The sequence below is a fragment of the Myotis lucifugus genome, unplaced genomic scaffold, assembly GCF_000147115.1.
Source record: "Myotis lucifugus unplaced genomic scaffold, Myoluc2.0 scaffold_173, whole genome shotgun sequence".
NCBI lineage: Eukaryota > Metazoa > Chordata > Mammalia > Chiroptera > Vespertilionidae > Myotis > Myotis lucifugus.
Window position 1 is genome coordinate 2,697,024 of NW_005871221.1, and position 22,749 is coordinate 2,719,772.

Below are 22,749 nucleotides of genomic sequence, written 5' to 3' on the forward strand. Positions count from 1 at the left end.
GGGAAGCCCGGAAGCGACAGAGGAGGGGGTCAGAGAAACATGTGGCAAGCCCACTGGGTGGTGGCAAGGAGTGGAGCAGGTGCCGGAGGCGGACCCCCCGCTGGAAGCTGTCGCTCCCCCCACCGTGAGCCCCCTCCTGGGAGAACAGGGAGAGCCCGAGGTGTGCTGGAGACGTCAGCAACGCGCTCACAGTTTTTGGAAAAGAAGGTGAGGCCGGAGAGTGAGTCAGCATGACAGCGTGACAGAGGCAGTGAGTGTCTCCACTTGTTGCCTATTTTGGGAAAGTGAGATTCCTTATTAACAAAACACAGTTGAACTTGTGGTCACAGTCCCAACCCAAAGCTCAAGAGGGACAGAGCGGGCTCAGACAGGCCTGTGTTTCGGAACAGAGGGCCCTGCTGAACAAAGCTGCCAGCACCAAGCCACGGCTCAGGGCTCAGGGCTCAGGGCTCAGGGCTCAGGGCTCAGGGCTCGGCCGGTAGGAGGCGCAGTATTGATCCATCATCTGACCCAGGAGGCTTCTGAGTGGGAGGAGGCAGACAGAGCTATGGCAGGAAACTCCTGCCTTGCTCCACGCTCTCAAATCAAATTGTGCTTCTCTGAAGGACGGACCTTCAACTTACCAACATGAAAGACAATTACAGGAGGAAGGAAACAAACATTGATTGAACTCTTCTCTGTGCCGAGCACTTTACATACATTATCTCATTTAATCCTCATAGCAACCCTGAGAGGTAGGAATTATTATTGTCCCTCTTTTCAGAGAAGAGGAAAGTGAGGCTTCTGCAGGCTCAGGACATATCACAGCTCATGTTTATTAAGCACCTAAGGTCCACTCCTCGAGGGCATTAATCTAAGCATATTCCATGCATTATCTGATTTAATCCTCATAACACCATATAAGGTAGATATTACGGTTGCTCCTTCACAGGTGAGGAAACAGAGCCCAGAGAGGTTAAGTAACTTGCCTAAGATAACACAGCTAGGATGTGATGAAAATAACATGCAAGTCCAGGCAGTCTGGCGCCAAACTCATGTATTGGTAGCCACATTATAGGACACTTGACAGTCTCACACAGGTGATGAATGACTCCCAAACCATACTTTTTCTGTGTCAGTACATCTCAGGCCCCGGAGGAACACATGTACTTTCCATAGCATTTATAACGTCGTTTTATATGCCATCCAGCTGAATGTGTGGCAGTTACATTTTGCAAATGATAGGAGATAAAAGGGAAGCACCAATTTCATTAATTCTCACGGTCTTTCCAGTGAGGACTATAAACTTGTATTAGGGAAACAAGATGATCTGCAAAAACGTTCTGGTGGGGGGGCGGCGGGGCTGGCTGATTCTCACTCTTCAGTGGGAGCGGAGGAGAACCGGCTCAGAACACTAGATTTTGGCCTCGCTCAGACTTGCTGTGAGACCGTGATAAGTCCTTTCCCTGCATCGGGCCTGTTTCCTCGTCTGTAAAATGCACCGACCTCTAAGGTGACTGTCAGCTTTCAGGTTCTGTGAGTTTTTAAGAAGGTATAGACAATTTCAAACATATGAAAGGGTAGAAAATATCATAGCATAAACCCTCATACGCTTAGCCCAGCTTCGTCAATCGTCAATACGTGGCTAGTCTTGTTTCTTCTGTGGCCCCACCCACTTTCCCCTCTTCCAGTGGATTATTGTAAAGCAAATCCCAGACATCATCTCCTCTCATCTCTATATCTTTATAAAAGACGGCTTAAAAAAAAAAAGAAACCCACAATGCCATTATCACGTTTAAAAACTGACAGTAATTCCTTAATATCACTGGCTGTGGAACTGAGCTCTTTAAAAGTTTTGTTGGGTGATATGGTAAAAGCCGAATGGAAGCTCTGGTCATAGCATTTTCAGAACTTGGGGCCAGAGAACAAGCTTAGATTTGTAATGTTATGCACCAAGTTAAAAACAGCCGCAGCAGCAGCACGCACATAAGCCCGAAGCACATAATCGTTTATGTTCGTAGCACCGACATTTATGGAGAGCCTGCTTGCTCTGTGTCACATGGTCATGGGGACTCTGCATGTGCTCTCTCCTTGAATCTCCTTTCATAAACAGGACCTCAGTGCCGAGGACAGTGCTGTCACGTTAGGGAGCTTGTGACCAGAGATGGGGACTGAGCCGAAGGAAAGAAATAATGAATGGGAAGAGGCGTTCGATTTAACCCATCAACTTAAAAATAAATTGAGATTAGATGGAGTGACCCTGCCCCAGAAATAGTTCAAGGTCCCTGAGACGGAATTAAAGTGCATTCCCTCAAAACAGCAATGCCTTTTGCCTTGCAGATGTTTCCTACTTTAGGCTCAAAAGTAAACGGAGCCAAGTTCTCTTCCCCGTGAGTGCTCGTGAAGCCTTACCTCTGAGCCTTCGTGTTGAACGTTCCCTCTGCCTGAAATGCTCTCCCTCTCACGCCCCCTCTCTCTGGCTTCCCTCTTTGGGCCTTCTTCGAGCACCTTAGCCCTAAACCACCTCTTGCCTCCTGAGCTTTCATCATTTGTTGCCTGCACTGTTCATCTGTCCATCTCGCCCTGCCTAGTGACATCCCTGTGTTGCTGTCCTGAACTGCTATTTAAATTCCTGCATGTTTGCCTTATTAATGCGGTGGCTCCTTGCCCAGTGCCTGCCAACCATGGGCATAATGGATTCATCCACTTGTCAAGCCTTCACTGAGCTCAGGGTTTGGCATCCAGAAGTCACCAAGGCTTGGCTCCTGGGACTTTGTGCTTAAGCAAAACTTCAGGCAGTCCAGGGTGCATATTCGTTCCCAATTTTACAAGCTGGCCGGTCTATTGCTGTGCACTCGGGTGACGTGCAAACGAAGTCTTTCTTCCTCCACAGATTTTTCAAAAGCAGGTTTCAGAAGTGCCCAGTTGAAGAACACTCAGAGGGAGGGTGCTGCTAATGGACACGAATTGTGACCATTTACTCTGTCTGAATTAACATGAAATCATTGGAGGCCCCTTAGCAGGAAGCAACGCTCATAGGAGGCTATTAACCATTTAGCATTCTCCAAGCACCGGGGAATGAAAACTGAACTTACCGAAGAGCAGGGAGAGGCAGTCTTCATTACAGCTGGAGCGCTCTGCCCGGAGACTTAGAAAGTTACAGCCAGGCCCAGTGTGGGAGAAACGTGTGGGCACCTAGGTGCCAGCTGGCCTGCTCTTGCATGTGTTGACAAACAGAATTAAATTGGTGACGAGGACTTTGGCAAAGTCTCGACAAGGCTTCTGTGGAATGGCAGCTCAGATCAGCATCTGCGCTTGTGATGGTCCCTGCAGCTGCCTCTCCCCGTTGGTGCTGCCTTGGCCACTTGCCAGGAGGGAGGAGTATTTGTTTTTGGTGGTGGGCTGGGGAGGGGAAGGTGGAAGGGTCGCTTTGCTGGGGTGATCACCCTGTCCTCTTTGGGTGGATTATCGATATGGCCTCGTATGATGGGTGGGGGTGGGGGCAAGGGAGAGGGGAAGACAGGTGGAGTCCAGGCTGCAGGAAATGGGGGCAGGGAGTGAGAGCAGGGGGCATAGCCGGGTAAGAGTAGCCGGAGGGACCCGGCCAGGTGCAGAATTTGCAGGGCAGGCTCGCCGGTCTGAGAACCAGGCCCCAGCATTCTGCATCTCCGCTCCTCACTTGGCTGGGTTACCCGCAAGAAGCCAGTTTTACTTTGCTTAGGACTGTTAGGTGGTGAGCTGCCGCCCTTTCCGGAGAATGCAAATAATACGCATTTCTAGAGGCCTTCTAGACCACGGGTCCTTGACTAGGGCAGGCACCGGTAGGTGCTTTCTCTAGACTCACATGCCTGGACCCCGCCTGAGACGGCTGGGTCTGGGTCTCCGGGAGCAGACTCTGGGGCATATGATGTGGGCAGGCACTTCAGGGGGTTCTGTGGTGCACCCCTGGCTATAGCCACCAACCTCGCTCAGGCCCCCTTAGGCCAGGTTCCAGGGAGGCCCATCTCGAGGGAGTTCACTGCCCATCTAGGAGCTCATGCCATGTTGGCTCTGCTATTGTGCCTTCCACAGAACATGCTGGATCTGTGTGGGTCTTTCAGACATTGACGTCAACCACCAGGGCTATGCTCCAGTCTAAATACCCAGGTTGTTTCCCGATTAATAGTAAACCAATCCGAGGGAGTCTGAGTTGGGGATGTGCTAGGAGAGAGAATAGAAAAATTAAAAAGCAACTCTAGTGTTAGGATAAAGAACGATGTGGTAGAATAGAAGTACTTGCCAATACCTTTATACTATTTTTTTTTCTGATTATAAAAGTACTGCTTGTTCCCTATGAAAATTGGAAAACACTGAAAACCCAAAGAAAACAAAACCTCCGCTAATCCCGCCTACCAGATACAATCATTATTAATTTTCGTGGGTGTTCCTCATTAACAACCATTGTGAATATTTTGGTGGGCGTTTTCCTCATTAAAGGACAGATTTGTGAATTTCCTTTTCTCTCGCAGTAGCGAGGTTATTGTTTGCATTTCATTAGTGTTCATCTATGCCATCATTATTGAAAGCTGCCAAGTATCAATCAGTATCAATCAATAGTGGACAGTCTTCCAGGAACTTTGAATGACTCTTAGCCAAGAAGGACCCGCCTGAACTCAGCCTTTCGCCACAGTGACATCCCCATGAGGCCTGTCCCTGGTTCACGCCTACTTGTCCCCCCTGGCCACCAGGTCAGGTTGCTCTTGTTGACTTTCCTGTTGCCTTTGATCTTGATCTGAAACTGTCCAAGATCTGCTCAGGTCTTGCCTGGACCTGAGACAGAGCTTCTTGAGCTTGCGGCCTTGTAACCTTTGTCCTCAATCGAGCATCATCAGCTAATATGGAAGCTGAAATTTCCTGCGGGGACCAGTTCTTTGGATCTACTGGCACCAGAACAGTTAAAACCTGCGAGGTAGCTCTGAGCTTCTGTGGCTGATGGAGGGAGTGCTGCCCCGCGACCTGGAACACCTGGGTTTCCCACGGGACACTGCTACTAATTAGTCCAGTGACCTTGGGAAGAGGACCAACTTTGAGCCTCAGTTTTTTCATCTGTGAAATGGACAAATAACTTTTCTCCAGCCTAACTCATGAAAGTTGGAAAGGTCAAATGAGATGATGTAAACCGCAGTGCATCCGACAAACCCACGTTACACTTGATAATCGATTTCCTGAAATACCCCAGGGAAAAGGTGCTGACTTAAGCCTCTGTTGTTCTCCCAGACAGAGTGGACTCATCGGCTGCATGAGCTTCGGGGTGAGGTCTCTCCTGACGCCAGACAAGGTGAGTCCTAGGGAAGCTCTGGCAGGGTCATCCCACCGAGGCCCAGTTGCTTTGTCCGGAAGCCCTTGGGTAGGGCTTCTTTCTCTGTTAGGTGCCCTGTGGCCTGGATAACAATACTGTGTTTGTCATCTATGTGCCAAGGGTTTGGGCCCCTTCTTGATTTATTTTTGTCAGAGAGCAGTTGTTAGGAGCCCCAAGTCCTCCCAGAGACTCCGGTCCTGGTGTCTGCCATTAAGGACACTGGTAGGTCCCTTGAAGCTCAGAGCACTCCTGGTGCTTCCCTGGAGGAGGAGGGCCAGGTACTTACGGGATGCTCCAGGGGTCACCGTGATGTCACCTACCAGGTCTTGTGTTTTTGGGCTAAGCAGGTACCAGGGTGGAGTGAACATCCTCCATGGAGCTATTCTTCTGGCTGGATGAGGACTCTTTGGGGTCTAGAGACCTCTCCCCTGGGTAGCCAGTCCCTCATCCATCTCTACTCTGCACTGCACCCCCAAACTGGAGGCTTTTGAGCAGGAGAGGGACATGCTCCTTTTGTACACCCCTGGTGATGTCCTGAGGGCCTGCCACACGACGTTGCCAGGTGGCCCTGTCACCCAGCTTAGTGTCCTGGCAGTGAGGTCTCGGGTAGGTGGCTGAGGACCCTTCATCCTGTATGTGGGTCCCAAGTGTCTTGACTGCAACCTGGGCTTCGTTCCCTGTTGGGAGAAGATGTTCCGCCCTGGAGACTGCTCAGGAGCCTCCGGATGCCTACTTTCTGGCATCTCCCTCCATCCCTCATTCCCTCCCTTCTGTCAACATTTACTGGGCTCCTACTGTATACCAGGCACAGTGCTAGGCACATCAGTGAGCCTGTTCACAGCTTAGTGGGGGAGGTAGGCATGCAAGTAGACTGTATTTCAGGGGAAAAGGCTGTGGGAATTCAGCAGAAGGGAGGACCAGCTCTGTTCATTGCATCAGGGAAGGCTTCCTGGAGGTGTAGTTACGACAGTTCTTTAGGGGCGGAGAGGCCAGGGTGTCCATCTCTGCAGAGGTGCTGCTGCTCTGTGAGGGGTATTGGTGGCTGCCTGACCTGTGCCCTCTGCCTCCTCTGAGTGTGTCATGTCTTCTCTTGTGACAGGAGATCAGTGGCTGGTACTACCTTCTGGGGGAGGACCTGGGCCGGACCAAGCACCTGAAGGTGGCTAGGCGGCGACTGCGACCCCTGAGAGGTATATGCACACCACCTCAGCTTCTACCCAGATGTGCTGCCACACTCCCCCTTCCCCCCTGACCTCCCCATTCCCTTCCTGGGTAGTAGCATCAATGCCTGTGTTTTGTGGCAGATGTCATCCCAGCTATGATCAGACAGGACTTCTCTTGAACCCCTGCTAGTATGTGGGCAGCAGGTAGCCTCTTACCCATGTACCTTTATGTATCTGGTTGGACTTGGATAGGGTTATAGGCCTGATCCCATGTGGTTCGGTCCCACTCCTAGCTCAGGGAGGGTGGGCTTCAGGAGCTTCCTACATGGCCCCTTGCCAGGGCCAGTGGTCTCAGGATCCTCTCCAGCTGCCTTGCTAACTCACCTCTGTGGACAGGGCCGCGGGCCTGGCCATGAGTCCTGAGGTTCAGGACGTGGATTTTGCATTTCCTCTGTTCTGTCCCTCCCATACATAGTCATGGCTCCGGAGCCCCTGACTGACCCGAGCTCGGGCATCCCCACATCCTGGAGGCCAGGAGTGACCTGGGCAGCCACGTGGGCCTGGCACTCTGGCCTGGGCCTCTGGGTGGTCTATGGGACGGACGCTTATATGCCAGCAGACACTTTCTGATGCTGCTCCGTTGCCTTCCAGACCCGCTGCTGAGAATGCCAGGAGGTGAGGACGCTGAGAACGGGGAAGAACTTAAGGTAGGTGGGGACACGCCGGGGTTGGACTCATGGGCCTGAGCATTGCTCTGGGTTCGAACCTGCTCTTGGTCAGTCCCTTGGCCCAGGAGACCCCTAAACAGGGTAGCACTTGGTGCCCGGAAACTCAGCAGGTGTGCATTTTTAAGGGATTATTTCTGACGCTCCTCTCTGGTTACTCGTGCTTGGGGAGAGCCAGGCCCTGGCCCTGGAAATGGAGGAATCCAGATCTTCTTGACTTTCAGCCTCTTGAAGCCGAGTCCTCCTTTCCCCACAGGTCTCCTCACACGCCTTGCTTTCCCTGGAACCGAGGCCCAATTGGCCTCTCAGATTAGGGCTGCTCGGTGTCAAGGAGCAGCCGAGGGTCTCACCCTGAGACCGATGGTTCTCGCTCCATCAGGGCTTTGAAACTAGGAGGGAGCCTTCACGTAGGGATGGGAGAATTCCCCAAATTCATTCCGTCTGGCAGAACATGGCAGGTGATCGATCCATGGGTTTCTTCAGTAACTTAGAGAGGGAGAAACAAACTCCCAGAGACTGAGTAGTCCCGCATGCCAGGTGCTGTTGTTGTTGAATTTAATCCCGACTCCCACCTCCGAGGGGGTTGTCACTTCCCCATCTCACAGATGTGTACGGTTCAGAGATGTCCCTGCCCTCATGGAGCGGACAACCTACAGCCTACAGCAGTGATGGCGAACCTATGACACGCGTGTCAGAGGTGACACGCGAACTCATTTATTTGGTTGATTTTTCTTTGTTAAATGGCATTGAAATATATAAAATAAATATCAAAAATATAAATCTTTGTTTTACTATGGTTGCAAAGACAAAAAATTTCTATATGTGACACGGCACCAGAGTTAAGTTAGGGTTTTTCAAAATGCTGACACGCCGAGCTCAAAAGGTTCGCCATCACTGGCCTACAGCCATGCTTTCCAATATGGTAGCCAGCCACTGCCTGCCTGTGGCTATTGAGCCCCTGAAATGTGGCTAGTCTGACCGAGGTCCTGACGTTTATTTGACTTTAATTTAAATTCACCTTGCACATGTATCTAGTTGCTGCTGTATTGGATAGCACTGTGTTAGAGGAACTGGTCAGTTACTGTTTTTTATGTGGCTTTCTTAGTCGTTTAAAACTGTCTTCTAGCTGCAGTGGGGGACCTGCAATGACCTCTCTCCCTCTCTCCGTACTTGTGGTCACAGAGGACAGTGAGCAGGGAGCCTCGCTGGTGATCTGTGCGGGCCACAGAGACACCCACACTGCAGGCTTCCAGGTGGCTTGGGAAGGCCCTGCTTCTGCGCACAGGCCCTAGCCCAGGGCGCATTGTTCTGAGGCGCATTTGATTTTCCTGGGCTTGCACACCTGAAGTTGTCTGTAGGACTCAGCCAAGGGGACATGATTGTTGGAGGCTTTGTTGGGGTGGGTGAGAGCCCCTCCCCCCCCCGCCCCCCCCGCCCCAAGTCACCTGTTCAACTTGTCCATTGTGTGGATGGGGAGATGGAGGCCCAGAAACCTGGGTGACCTGTCCGCTGTCATGACAACCAAAGCTGGGCTGGACGAAGGGACACTCTCTGGCATCAAGGATGTGGGTGGGCGGGGGGTTTCCCCAGGGACTCTGAGGCGGGTGTAGGCTCACCAGGTGCTGTGCTACAGGACAGGGAACGAGAATGGAGTTTGGTCCCTGCTCCTTACTACCCAGCTGTGTGACCTTGACTGCTCCAGGCCTCCGCTTCTTCATGGGTAAAATGCGGAGGCTGGACCATCTGGTGATTGGAAACCCTCCCCAATTTGCCTTTATGGGCTACTCAGACCTGAAAGCAGCCCACTTACAAGGGTGAGGAAGCTGGCTTTTAAGTAGCTGCTGAGTGGCAGGCAGGTCCTCAGACTCCAAATGTTTCATGTTCCCTGTGGTGAGCTGGTACATCTGAGGGCGCAACCCCCTGACTTCGATTCCGTAGGCTGCGTTGGTCCCCTGGATTTGCGGCGGGGGGGGACCCTGGGATTTGCAGGGAGAGGCAGCACTGGTGGAGAGTGGGCCGTGTTTTCTGTCCGGACTCTCCTGTGGCCAGGGGTGTTTGTGAGAACACTGGAATCACCAAGCGGCCCACGGCGGAGAATGCAGCCAGAACAAAGGCGCCCTCTCCCCGCTGGGCCCGGGGAATACTAACTAGTTGACAGGAATTTTAATATAAAACTCTCCCTCTTCCTTGTCATTCTGAGGTTTCAGGAAGCCTTCGGGCTTATCATGCAGAGGCACACAGCACAGACAGGGCCTGGGGAGGTGAGAGGTGATTTCCTGCCATTCTTCTGCGGGGCGGGCTTCCCAGGGCGGTCATGCCAGGCTGACGGGGCGCAGTGCGGGCTCCTACTGCTGGGGGGAGAGCTGGGTTTTCATGGGGCAGCAGCGGAGCAGGACCTGCAGCCATGAACCGCTTCAACGGGCTCTGCAAGGTGTGCTCGGAGCGCCGCTACCGCCAGGTGGGTGCTCGGCCCTTTGAGGGGCGGCATGGGGTGTCACTGGGGGTCAGGGTTGGGGGCTTAGCCTAGCAGGACTTCTCTCCCCTTGTGGCTGTCCTTGTCCCCTCCTGCGCCTTGCAGGTTCGTTTTGATTTAAGGGGAGGACAGAGGCAGGAGCTGGACCTGAGACCCAGCCTTCGCCCACTGCCCCTCTCTCTAGGGGCCGATGGGGTCCAGCTCTGTGTTGTCCTAACCAGTGGCTGGGTGGTGTCCCTCGTGGGATTATTGATAGATTTTCTGTTTTCTTATTTTGTGGCAGCGTGGTTGTTAAAAAAGTGCCCCAAGCCTGAGAATGCAAGTGGCTAAGTTGCTGAGCAGCCGGGGTTTGTGGGGTTTTTTTTTTGCTAACTTTATATTTTTGCGAACTTTCCCTACTTCCGATGGGTCAGCAGTGCCTGTCCTGCATTGTGTGCGCGTGTGTGTGATTGTGTGACTGTTTCTGCCTGAGTCAGTGCGCGCTTGCATGTGAGATAGGATGTTTCTGTTTTTGTACGCACACGTGATTTTTCTCGTACACGCTCACCCATGGACATGCACACATGATTTTCCTCCCCACGGATACCTTGAGGCGGATCCGGAGTCCTCTGGCTCTGGAGCCCATGTTCACCGAGAGGGTCTGGCCTCTCAGCCTCCAGTCAGGACGCAGGGCCGAGTGGGAGCGAGGATCCGTTAGTCTCTGAGCCTCTTCTGTGATGGACATTTTCCCTTATTAAAAAAAAAAGCCATGGGCTCAGTGAGGGTGCAGGAAAGGGATGTCCAGATTTTGGGAATGGGAGCTAAGAAAGGTTCTGATTGTGTAAGTACAGAAAAGTCCCTCTGTGTGTTTTAATGCACAGACTGAAACCTGGGTCTTGACTCCTTGGGACAGGCAGCCTTAGGTCCAAGGGAGATGCCCAGAGGGGTCTCCTGACGGCAGCCCCACAGCCAGAGACCCACAGGTTCTCCCTTCAGTCCTCCCTCCCTGCACGGCCCCACCCTGCCCTCCCACCCTCCTGGAGCCAGGCAGAGTGGCCCCTGCCACACCGGGTGGCGGAGTGGTGAGGCCGCGAGGGCACTGGATGGGAGGTCAAGAAGTCCTTGGTCACCTTGGGACGACAGGCACCTTGCAGTCACAATGGGGCCAGGCATGAGTGTGGGGCTGGGCCTGGGGCTCTGGGGCTCAAGTTCAAGGCAAGCCTGCGCTAGGAACCAGTGCCGTATTGAGAGCACCAGCTTTTTGTCAGACCCGGGCTCAAGTCCAGCTCTGCCGTTCTTCAGCTGTGGCCCTGAGCACGTCACTTTTCTTCCCCGAGTCTCAGTCTCCCCGTCGGTGGGAAGGGATGCTAATGCCCAGGGATGACGCTGGGAGAATAAATGGAATGTTGTGTGTAGCGCCTGCCAAGGCACCTGGGGCAGCTGGAGATGAAGTCTAGGCGTGGAAGGGGACCAGAAACCAGGCAGGAGGGCAGAAGGGAGGGGCGGCGACGGGAGAGATCCAGGAGCAGTGGCAGTTCCTGCCCCGGACAGGAAAGAGCAAGGACCACCCCCAGGAGGGACGGCCTCCGCCAGGAGCCACCACCGAGGTCCTGGAGTCAGGGCGGGGCTGCTCTCCTCACCTCCTGACCCCGAGGCCTGAGGTCAGAGAGGAGGACCGAGAGCGGGAGGCTTCACTTTCTTTCTCTTTTAAACGGGCCCTGCCTTCCACTCAGGGCTGCAGTGAGGCTCAGGTTCTTTGAGCCCCGTCTTTTCAGCGTGGCCAGTGCTCACGATGGCCAGAGAATAATGCTGTTTCCTTCCCTCGGTCCCACCCTTTGCTTCCTCATCCCCTCTCCTCTTCCCAGCCTTCCCCACCCCCAGCTGTCTTGGACCAGGGACCCGGCTGGCTCTTCTTAGGCTGGTGCCCAGGAAGGCAGAAGGCGCTCCAGTCCACGGTGCCACCTGGATGAGGAGATCAGGGTGTGGATGTGGGAGGCTGTTTTGCTGGAGCACACAGTTCAACTCCAGACTCCACTCGGGAGCCAGTCCCTAATTGTCAGCACCGTGCCTGAAACAGGGGGCTAGGACCTGTTTTCAGAGCCTGCGCCGAGGCCAGAGGGGCTGTGGGCCTTGTGGGGTAGGGCGAGGGAAGTGCTGGCAAGACTTTGGAATCCCAGCTTCCGCCTGGGTTGAGGGTGAGTCGCCAGGCCCCGAGGATCCCTGGTCGTGTGGAGTGGACCAGGCTCCTGACAGCTTCCCTCAGCCTCGGCCTGGCTTTCCGCACTTACTCCAGCGTTTGTTTTTCTTTCTTTCTTTCCATTTTTTTCTCTTCCTGTCTTAGCTGCGTGTTTTCCCAGAATTCTTATGGGAACAGGGTATTTTCCTGCCCCCCTCCCCCCTCCCCTTGTCTGTCAGATTTCCTGTTTTAAAAACTCTGCTTTGAATCCAGTCCCAGGGCTGGTGGGAAGCAGAGCCTCAGGGGCCTCCTGGCAGCTTCCAAGCGCCTTGGTCACCCTGGGCCCCTGGCCCTCCCCTTCCTCACGCCTGACCTTGGCGACAGCTGGCAGGTGAATGCCAGGCACCTAGCCTTGAAGAGAATCTCCTGACAGGCGGGCAGCCCTGACCTTTCCAGGCTTGCTGAGCTGGCTTCTTTCCCAGCCTGCCTGGGACACCCTCCCTGTGCCTCGCCAGGGCCCACTCCATCCACTTCCAGGGGGTCTCTTGGAGCCCCCCTGAACCTGTTTTCTGTTGCTTTCATGCACCTGTTCCCAGCAGCTTGGAATCACTTTTGGGTGGGCCAGGCTGTGCCTTGTGCACTCCGCCCAAAGCCTAATTGGGGGAGCATAGAGGGAGAACACAGCAAGACTGAACTGAATTGAGTCAGCAGACTGTATTGCACCCCCCCGCCCCCGCCAGCCCCCCAGCTCCCCACTGCCAGTGGGATGCTGCCGGGCTGTCCTCATTAACTTAGCACTTGCTGCGTTCCTGCGGTGCGTGAAGCCAAGCACAGAGAGCCATTCCCAGCGCGGCCTTCATGTTTTGCTATAATGCTTGTCATGTCCTGCTTTGCTTCGGAAAGACTTGTGTGCCCTCATGTCTCTCTGGGAGCCAGAGACCCAGGCCTCATGCTTCCGTACCTCAGCAGAGCCCGGCACGCAGCAGGGACTGAATGCCTTGTAAAGAGCATCCGAGGGCACAGCCCTTCCAGGGGGCTTCTGAAAGGAGGGCTTGTGGAGCTGCCCTGCACACGGGCCCACGGGCCTCCGCAGGCACAGTGAGGTCAGTGGCCAGTGCGGGTTCAGTGGGGAGGCCTGACGATGTCCTCACCTGCCCCCTCACCTGGGAGCCCTCGTTGGATGCCTCGAGTTCTGGCGATGGACGGCCCTGAGAACCCCAGCACTTGCCCTGTGACCTCTGACTTGAGGGTGTGCGTGTATGTGTCCCTGCCTTCCTCCTCCTGTTCTCTGGGAAGGCAGCGACCAGGTTGGCTTTATTTCTGGGGAGGAGAAAGGGACCAAGCAGGCAGTGGCTCCCAGGCCAAGTGCAGATGTGCAGGTCCAGTGGGCCTTTGGGAAAGGGCTGCATGTCAGCTGGGCCGAGGAAGGCGAGGTTTGCCCTTTCAAGGCTCTCTCCATCCCAGCCTCCGCATCGGCCTGAGCTCCCAGCTTTCCTGCTTGGCCCACAACCCAGTGGTCAAGAGGCCTGGGCCGAGACAGGGACGGTGAGAGGCTGGCCAGCCTCCTCTTTGGCTCCAGTGAGAGAGGAGGGTGGCTCTGGGGTGGGGCCTGTGGGCGTCCTGACCTTGGGTCGGCCCCTGGGAGTAACTGGGCCGGGCTGTGTCCTAGATCACCATCCCGAGGGGGAAGGATGGCTTCGGCTTCACCATCTGCTGTGACTCTCCGGTCCGCGTCCAGGCGGTGGATTCGGGTAAGTGAGTGTCTTGGGTGATGCAGCCCCGTTCTCCTGCCGCACATGCGGGCTGTGCAAACAAGACCGTGGACTGTAAGGGGAGCCCCAGAGTGGAGCAACATGCGGCCTCGTCTTTCAAAACGAGAAGAATAATATTTTCAAATGACCACAGAGAAAATTGAGGTTTATGAAAATAGGCCCGCTCTTTTTTGTCTGTGTGTCTTTATCAAAATGAAAATAGATTTTTATATTTTGGCTTCCCCAGCATTTCAAACAGGAACTAAACCTATACTTTCAATAATGGCTGCATGGGAAAAGGAGTCATTTCTGAACTCTGTTTAGGAATTGGCAGTTTATCCTATGCCAAGCCTGAGTAGCACTGAAACACAGGCATCCCCTTCCTATTTTCCATAAAGAAAAGATTTCTCCTAATCACAGCGTGAGCATCTCAGGAGGAGAAGCCAATGCTCGGTGGTCTGGGTGACCCCAGTGCCTGCATGGGTCGGGCACGAGGTTGGCACTTGATGCTGAAGGAATGAATGAAGTGTGTGAGCCTGGTACCAAAGAAGGGCCCTCAGGGGGTGGGAGGCCCTGGGGAGTGGGGTGGGACTGGCTGGAAGCAGAGAAGTGTGAACAGGTGAAGGGTATGTTCCTCTGGGGTCCCTGGGAGCCACCAAGGTCGGCCCCTCCTTTCACAGATGAAGAAACAGAGCGGCAGTCCTTGTCCTGGGTCACTGGGGAAGCAAAGGACCCCAGGTCCTTCCAGTGGGTTGTGGGCTTGAGGAGCCCTTGAGTGTCCTTTTTTTGTCCCTGCAGGGGGCCCGGCAGACAGGGCAGGGCTGCAGCAGCTGGACACCGTGCTACAGCTGAACGAGAGGCCCGTGGAGCACTGGAAATGCGTGGAGCTGGCCCACGAGATCCGGTGAGAGGGGCCAGGGGCTGCCTGAGGCCCGGCTGGTGGCACGCCTCCCCTCCCCAGCCCTGGCACGGGGCCTTATCCTTCCCTCCTTTGCCCAGCCGTCAGCAATTCACTCTGCCCCTCAGGGAATCGGGTTCTCAGCCTGCAAATGGAAGGTTCAGGGCTCAAACAGCAGGGAAGGAGCTCTCAAACCAACCCTCTGGTTCCAGGGGGTGGCTTTCTACTTGAGCTAATTATTTCTGCTACCTCACAGCTAAGCCCATTGTTTTAAAGGGTGTGTAGATGTTGCAAATGTGTCAAATGCCCAATTAAAAAAAAACAACTTTTGAAAATGTTTGGGCCCTCTAAACTTTGGCCGGCTGGGGTAGAACCCTCATGGCCCATCGCTGGCCTGCTTCTAAAGTGACTGGATGAATGGACGCATGCAGGTGTTTGCTTGCTCCTCCTGGCGTATATTTTGCCCACAGACGTCACTAATTGAATTTGATACTCTTTTTTTTTAAATATATTTTATTGATTTTTTACAGAGAGGAAGGGAGAGAGATAGATAGTTAGAAACATCGATGGGAGAGAAACATCAATCAGCTGCCTCCTGCACATCTCCCACTGGGGATGTGCCCGCAACCCAGGTACATGCCCTTGACCGGAATCGAACCTGGGACCTTTCAGTCCGAAGGCCGACGCTCTATCCACTGAGCCAAACCGGTTTCGGCAGAATTTGATACTCTTTCTTGTTTAACCTGGCCTTGGCCTCAGCACCCTTCTCAGCCTCTGCCAGTCCATTAGGGTTGTCCTAAGGGAACCCTATGCCATCTCTGTTTCACATGGTCTCTTGTCCCCCTTCCTGCCCTGACATTAGGGGCTTCTCCCCCTCCCCTACTCTTCCTCTCTGCCCCTGTAGGCCCTGGCCCCAGCTGACTCTGGTCTCCCCCAGACTCAACTTCTCTATGTTTCCAGGAGCTGCCCCAGTGAGATCATCCTGCTCGTGTGGCGCCTGGTCCCCCAAGTCAAGCCAGGCCCGGATGGCGGGGTCCTGCGGCGGGCGTCCTGCAAGTCGGCCCATGACCTCCAGTTGCCCCCCAACAAGCGGGAGAAGAACTGCGCCCACGGGGCCCAGGCTCGGCCTGAGCAGCGCCACAGCTGCCACCTGGTATGTGACAGCTCCGATGGGCTGCTGCTCGGAGGCTGGGAGCGCTACACCGAGGTGGCCAAGCGCGGGGGCCAGCACACCCTGCCGGCGCTGTCCCGTGCCACTGCCCCCACCGACCCCAACTACATCATCCTGGCCCCGCTGAACCCTGGGAGCCAGGTATGGACAGCTGGTTCGGGGAAGGTGAAGGGCATGGGTCCCTGTGTGAGTCCAGGAAAAGACTCAACATTATGTGGGGAGGAGCCTGCAAGGGGATGGGAGTGTGTGTTAGCTCCGTGGCTGCAGGGCTGTCCTGGGTGTGGAGAGCAGGTGGGCCTCTGTGGGCTCAGGACACAGACACAGAACCAGGGGATGTCACAAGGTAGAAGAAGAAGGAAGAGCTGGGGAGAGCTTTGTGCCAGCCTGCACTTCCCCACAATGGGATGGGCTGCTGTGGGTGGTGGTGGGGGAGTCCCCAGTCATAAAAGGTGTGAAAGCAGACAGGGTGGGATGATGGAGTGTGCGCCCCAAAACATTACCCCCATGAGATATTTTTTTGGGAAAAGTGTTCTGAAGTCAAATAAGTTTGAGCACTATCCCAATGCATACTAGCCCATTGGAGCCTGTCCCAGTTGTCCCGCACTAGAGACGGTGGCTTAACCTTGTTTCACTCAGCATTTCCCAGACCCCCCTGGGGCGCACCCTGTGGCAGGGTTGTTAGCATCGCTCAGTGCCGATGTTCCATGGAACATTTTTTGGAACAAGCTGCCTTCAAGGAAGGTGGGGACTTGGCCCAGGGGTTAGACTTGTTGACAGCTGTAGCCTGTTCACCTCTAATATTCTGGAGGTTTCTGGACTTATTCCCAAGCCCCCTCTCAGCTTGGTAGCAGGGTTGCCGTTTTCCCTAGTGCCCCGAGGTGTTCCCTTCCCATCGCCAGGCTGGGGCGAGCAGCCTGCCGGTTGTCCTGCCCTGCGCCTGGGGCTGAGGTGGTTCTCCTGCCTTTGCCTTGCAGCTGCTGCGGCCTGTGTACCAGGAGGATGCCATCCCCGAAGGTGAGTGGGTCCTCTGCTGCTGTGCCCTCCGAGCCCTTGAGAGATTGCGAGGTCAGCCGGGGGGCCAGGCCCAGCCTCCTCCTCTGAGGTTGGAGGCCTTCTCAACAGGGTCAAGACCCCCCCCCATGTTGATGCAGACTCTGTTTCCTCGTGGTACATTTTCTCCCACACTGAACCCGTGTCTTTTTTTTTTTCAAAGAGAAACTTCAATTTTTAATGTGCTGATACATGAGTTTCCCCTACAACCTTCATCATAGTTTGCTAGTTTTCTTTTTTCTTTTTAATCTTTAATTTCTTTATTGGTTAAGGTATTACAAATGTGTCCTCATCCCCCCATTAACCCCAAACTCCCCCCCCCCCCCACTCATGCTCTCATCCCCCTGTTGTCCGTATCCATTGGTTTGGCTTATGTGCATGCATACAAGTCCTTTAGTTGATCTCTTCCCCTTACCCCCACCCTCCCCCACTTTCCTCTGGGGATTGATAGTCTGATTGCTGTTTTGAACCCCAGTGTCTTTCTGCCTTGGAGTCTGCCTAAGGAGGAAGAAGTAGGGGATCTTGTCTAAGAGATGGTGTATAGGACTCGGGCATTCAATTGAGATTCCTCCAATTTTTACTGAGCAACCAATAGATGTTAGGTGCTGTAGGCAGCATGGTCAGGTCTGCATGGAAGGGAGGCATGGAATTTGGAGCTGGGAGGTCTCAAATTGGAGTCCTAGCTGTGTGACTTTGATCAACTCATGTGCCCTCACTGAGCCTCAGTTTCTTTATCTATAAAATGGGGCTGGTAATTTCCACCTCAGAGGGTTGTGGGAGAGTTAAAGAAGGTAGTGGTTGTGGGTAGTAGCCTGTATACGGAGAGGTGCTACACAGAGGGTAGTTGTCTTTGAAGTGCAAATGTCTGCTGTTTGAATAATTCTTCTCCTTTGGCCTTCAAACCCTGGACCGATTTCTTAAGGGCCAGGGAGAGAAGCGGCTCAAGATCGACTCCTTCTCTTAGGAAGCCTGAGCTATCAGTCTTGGTGCTGGAACTGGCTGGGCATTCCTTCAGGCCCCCTATGTGCCTGCTGGAGATTCTGACTAGAATGTTGAGACCAGCCTTGCCAGGTGGTTCGTGATGCCTACCTGGGTATGCCTGAGCCCTTCCTCTAGGGCCTGCAGAGTGCCCTTTGACCTTCTTCCTTGAGAGTGGCCTTCTCCCAGCCACTTGCACTTGTGCCTTCCGTCCCCCTCCATCAGTCCTGTGAAGATGACGCTTGCTTAGAGCGGCTACTTGGAAGAATGCCTGTGCCTTTTCGGGGGGGTGAGGGGGAAGGGCTCCCATGAGGCTCCGTGCTGCTGACGGACATCTTCATCCCCTCCAGGCGGGGGCATTTGGTACTTGGGCCTCTTCTGTCGGAAATGAATCTGTGTTCCTTCTAGAGAGGAGTCTGATCATGACTCAACACTGAGTTTTACCAAAGCTTTTAGTTGGTACATTAGGTTAGAGTGGAGATGCCGCTGCTAAATGGTGACTTCATTAAGGGCAGGGCCTGGGCCAGCTCATTGTTGTGTCCAGTGCCAGACGTGTGACCGAGGGCAGTGGTCGGTAGACTTTCTGTACTCAGCTGACTGAAGGAGAGTGGCTCCGGTGGCCTCTAGGGGTCTGCAGACTGGCCCCAGAGTGAGGCTGGAGAGGCGAGTCGCCTGTGGGGGGCTAGAGGTTGGGAATTGGTTCCCTCTCAGGCTGAGAGTTGCCTCTGAGTCGCCCTGCTCTCCTCCCAACCTGTGTCCACATTGCGATTCCCCTCTGAGAATAATATAGTACTTAGAGGCCCAAGAAGGGCACAGCCATCTCAGCTGTGGGGCGAGGACAGTAAGGCAATGATGATGATGTTAATAATGACAGTAACTTTCTGAATGCATTACATGACGAACTTGACCTTCCTTCATAATAAACATCCTTTCGGTCTCCAAGGACATCTTTGCTCTTTACCGGGCATCGAGTCTGTATAGCTCCAAGTCCTGGGGTTCAGAGGAAGGCATGGAATCCAGGGCACAAAGCTTCCTTTAGACACACTCAGGGCTCTCCAGAGGCTAAGGCTGTCACCAGGGGGCCTACTTCTGTCCCCTCCTCTGGCTGGGCTGCCTGACCTCCTTTCAGGAGGAAGGATTGAGCCATCCTGTGTTGAATGGGGTCTGGTGCCCTTCTGAGGCCTGGGGTGCCTGCCTGCTTGTGGTTGGCATGTTCCCCTGGGCTGCTGTGACCCTCAGCATTGTCCCCTGCCCTGTGAAGGCGGCCCAGCCTCAGATTCGCCACTGCCGGGATGGCTGGCTGCCAGGAGCAAAGACGAACGGTTACTGTGTTTGGTCCGTGAAGCAGGTGTTAGAGCCAAAAAGGGTGATATGGGGGGTTGGGGCAGAGGTGGTCAGAGGTAGCAGGAGGGAAGTCAAGTAGCTTCCCTTCACAGAGCTCAGTATCTGGGTTGCAATCTGAATTGCTTTTTTAGAAAGATACTTCAAAACCCAGTTTGGAGAACTACGCCCACTTGCCACACATTATCCAGGGGTGTGTGGAGAGGGGGCTCGAGGGCAGGACAGCCACCTAGGTTGGGTTGATCCTGCCATGTGCCATTCACTGGCCAAATGACCTTGGGCAAGTCACTCAACCACCCAGGCCTCAGTAGCCTCGTCTATAAAATGGAGCTGAGCAAACCCTTTCCACCCGAAGGCAGAGGTGTGTGTCAAATGGCTCATTCATGGCTCTCCAAGGCCGAGCAAAGGTGCTGTGACTGCCCTGTGCAGCTGGGCTGGGGAAGGGAAGAGATGCATCCTTTTAAACATCTGAGACGGGGGCCCAGGGCCAGACCAGCAAAGGGTACCTTTCTTTAATTTCGGTCTGTTTTGCCGCAGTCCCCTGCTTGGCAGTCCTGTGTGGTCTGCCTTCTCTGGTCTAGGCTTGCCTGTGTGACGTCTAGTTCCAGGCTGCCCCTGTCACCCCAGGTGCGGTTTGTTTGAGGCCCAGCAGTCCTGTCCTAATGCCAGCCCTGACGGGTGGATTATTGGTTGGTTTGGGGTTTGTAATGGCCCCTTGTGCACTCACGTTTGGTTCCATTCACCAAGCCCTTCCCCATCAGGTCTCTCCTGTGTGCCCCACACTGGCCCTGGGACAGGCAATGCAGTAGCCTGTACAATCCCCACTTTGCAGTGGAGAGAACTCTGGTCAGAGCGGGAAGGTACCTCAGAGAAGGGGTTCTGGGGAAGCCAGTGCTCACGTTCAGGTGTCTTGTCCAACTGAAATCCTGAGAGACACAGGATGGGTTCTCTTTTAAATTTTATTTTTTTCCAATTACAGTTGACATTCAATATTACATTGGTTTCAGGTGTGCAGTACAGTGGTTAGACATTGATATACCTGACCAAGTGATCCCCTGATAAGTCTAGTGCAGGATGGATTCTTCCAGCAAAGGGGCCAGGATCTTGCAGCTTGGACCTGGCCTGGGGTAGACATCTTATACCCTCACCCCCACCCCTGTCCTAGACGCGGGCTCTTTCTACTCTTCTCTCAGCACCTCCCCGAAGAGTCAGGAAGTGGTTTAAGTGATTATGGTATGAGTGCTGCCCCGAGATACGGCAGGGATAGGTGGTCACTTGTGGGGGAGGTGTCGACTTGTTTTTCTCACCGTGCTTGGGGAGCAGGGGTGTGCGGTGGGCGTAGGAAGCAAGTGTGAAACCTTCTGAGCTGAGTTTTTCCTCTGAGGCCGTGGACCTCGCGTTGGTGGGGAGCTTCCCCGAGGTGTAGCGGGGTCGGCCACCTGTTCACTCTCTGGCTTCCAAGACTGGGGGTGGTGGAAGGCGACCTTGACCCCGGGGACATGCAGGTCAAGGAAGACTGGTCAGGTGCCCAGCTGGCAGCAGGACCCCTGAGTGCTCCAGGGTTTGCCTCCTGCCCGCTTGCGTCCTAGAATCCCTGACGCTTTAGGTACTCTGTGTTTTGCTCCTCTGCCCGTTGGACGGGGCCCGATAAAGTCCTGTGGGCCACCGCTGTTCAGGGTGAGGGTGTGTGCCCAGCACTGCCTTTTAAAGAGGAACCCCCTGCAGTCTTCTGCTCTCTTTCCTGGCGGTGTCTCTCCCCCACCCCCTGCCCTTGTTCTCCCCTTTTTCTGATTAGAATAACCTCTGAGTTGGTGGCACAGCTGGGAGGACCTCCTGGCTGCGACTAAGCCCAGGATTCCCAGAGTCCCTGAGGCACCTGGCTAACCTGCTTTTCCGTGTGGAGGGATCACAGCCACAAGGACCCCACGTCAGCAGCTTTTATCTCACACCTATAGGTCCCAGGCACTGTTCTAGGGGCTTGACTTGGAGCATCTCATTGAATCCTCACAGCAACCCAGTGAGCTTGGTGCTGTCGTTAGAGTTGAGGCAACCAAGACTCTGAGGGGGAAGTGAGCTGCTGAAGGTCACCAAGCTAGTAAGCAGAGGCGTGGGCTTTGGGCACAGCCATCTAGCTTCAAGCTGGGGCTCTGTCCTGAGAACTGGGGCAGCAGGTGCCACTCCTCATTCTAGACTGACTTAGGTGAGCCCGGCTGCCCCAGCTCCCTTGACTGATAGAGGCTGCATCTCAATACATCCCGGGCAAGCCCACCGTCTCTGCTGCCACCGCAGAGACTGGGTCTCTAGACCCTTTGCCCATGGGACCTGGGAGGCGATGGAATGGGTGTGCTGAGCTGGGTGTGTGCAGGGGGCGGTGGGGATGGTGGAAAGCGGAGAGCAGTGTTCTGCCACCTGGGCGCTCATTGCTGTGGCCCAAGTGATGGTTCTGCGTGGGACTGTGGGCCTGGTGAGGTCAGATCTCCTGGTTTTTCACATGAGAGATTTCCTGATTTTTTTAAGTACGAGGCCAAACCGATAGGTCTGATGCGGGCCCTGGGTCACCAGATGGGGTCTGCACCCCCCACCCCCCGTCACAGTGGGTGGTTCCCAGCTCCGTGCTCGCCGTGGGGGTGCTTATTTACACGTCAGTATCTCTCACAGATGGCAAGGGAACTCCTTGAGGCCCTTCTGAGGCCTCCCTATAGTCTCAGCACCTTGCACAGGGCCTGGCACGTAGCCGATCTCACAGCAGATGGCTGTGGACTGAGTCTGTTCCCTATTTCTGCAGAGGGGATGCCTTTGCAGGGGTAATGGCAGTGCCTCACGGCCCCCCATCTCTGTTCTACAGAATCGGGGAGTCCCAGTAAAGGGAAGTCCTATACAGGCCTGGGGAAGAAGTCTCGGCTGATGAAGACGGTGCAGACCATGAAGGGCCACGGGAACTACCAGAACTGCTCAGTCATGAGGCCACACACCCCACACTCAAGCTATGGCACCTACGTCACTCTGGCTCCCAAGGTCCTGGTGTTCCCCATCTTTGTTCAGGTGAGCTGGTGGCTGGTCCCTCAGGGGAAGGTGAGAAAGAGGAGGGTCCTTGACCCCAGGACTCGGGGATGATGCCTCATTTCCCCCTTTAGGGAAAGACAAATCCCTCCAGGTACTCAGGATTCTGGGGGTGATACCGAGGGAGCACAGGTCTTCAAGAGGGAGAACAGGAGAGTTGGGGCAGGGGAGCCCACAAATAAGGGGGTCCCCTCCTCGCTTCCCCCCAACCTCCCCTTTCTCTGGGGACAGGCCAGGCACACTCCAGACACTTGTTGTGCGGTCACAGGGCCTGTGTGCTGAGGCTTCTGCTTGCTGGCCCATCCAGTGGCTCATTGTTTGGAAATGTCCAGACCTTGAGGTCTGACATCTTGTCTGGGCTCTTCAGCCTAAGCAAACATGTCTGGCCAGTAGTAGCGGGTGGCCTGAGATTCACTTAAATCTCCATTCTCTTCCTTTCCCCTCCTCTTCCCTCACTTCCTCCCTGTTTCTAAACCTTTATTTCACCACCCAGACATCACCAGTGTGAGCATTTAGGTGTCTTTGCTGTGTGCATATACACATTGAAAAAACCCCCCCAAACAGGTCTTATTGTACATTTTATATCCTGTGGCTTATTTATTTATTTAAAAATTTATCTTTATTGTTGAAAGTATTACAGATGCCTCCTTCCCCCTATTGTTTCCCT

The 22,749-nt window shown here is 54.4% G+C and overlaps 1 protein-coding gene across 6 annotated transcripts in view; it reads left to right on the top strand.

The window, feature by feature from the left end:
- Positions 1–22,749, top strand: part of RGS3 (regulator of G protein signaling 3) — a 113,741-nt gene that overhangs the window by 16,945 nt on the left and 74,047 nt on the right. For 4 of the 6 annotated variants that reach the window (XM_006096292.3, XM_023760099.1, XM_014462228.2 and 1 more), the window contains exons 6-13: positions 5,236–5,296; positions 6,417–6,507; positions 7,132–7,187; positions 13,503–13,584; positions 14,383–14,488; positions 15,443–15,794; positions 16,628–16,667; positions 21,868–22,064. In XM_006096292.3, the coding sequence (XP_006096354.1) occupies positions 5,236–5,296; positions 6,417–6,507; positions 7,132–7,187; positions 13,503–13,584; positions 14,383–14,488; positions 15,443–15,794; positions 16,628–16,667; positions 21,868–22,064 (985 nt within the window). Of the gene's footprint in view, positions 1–5,235; positions 5,297–6,416; positions 6,508–7,131; positions 7,188–9,218; positions 9,664–13,502; positions 13,585–14,382; positions 14,489–15,442; positions 15,795–16,627; positions 16,668–21,867; positions 22,065–22,749 lie in introns of those variants that run through there. The other 2 variants (XM_023760101.1, XM_006096291.3) reach the window with 2 other exon arrangements.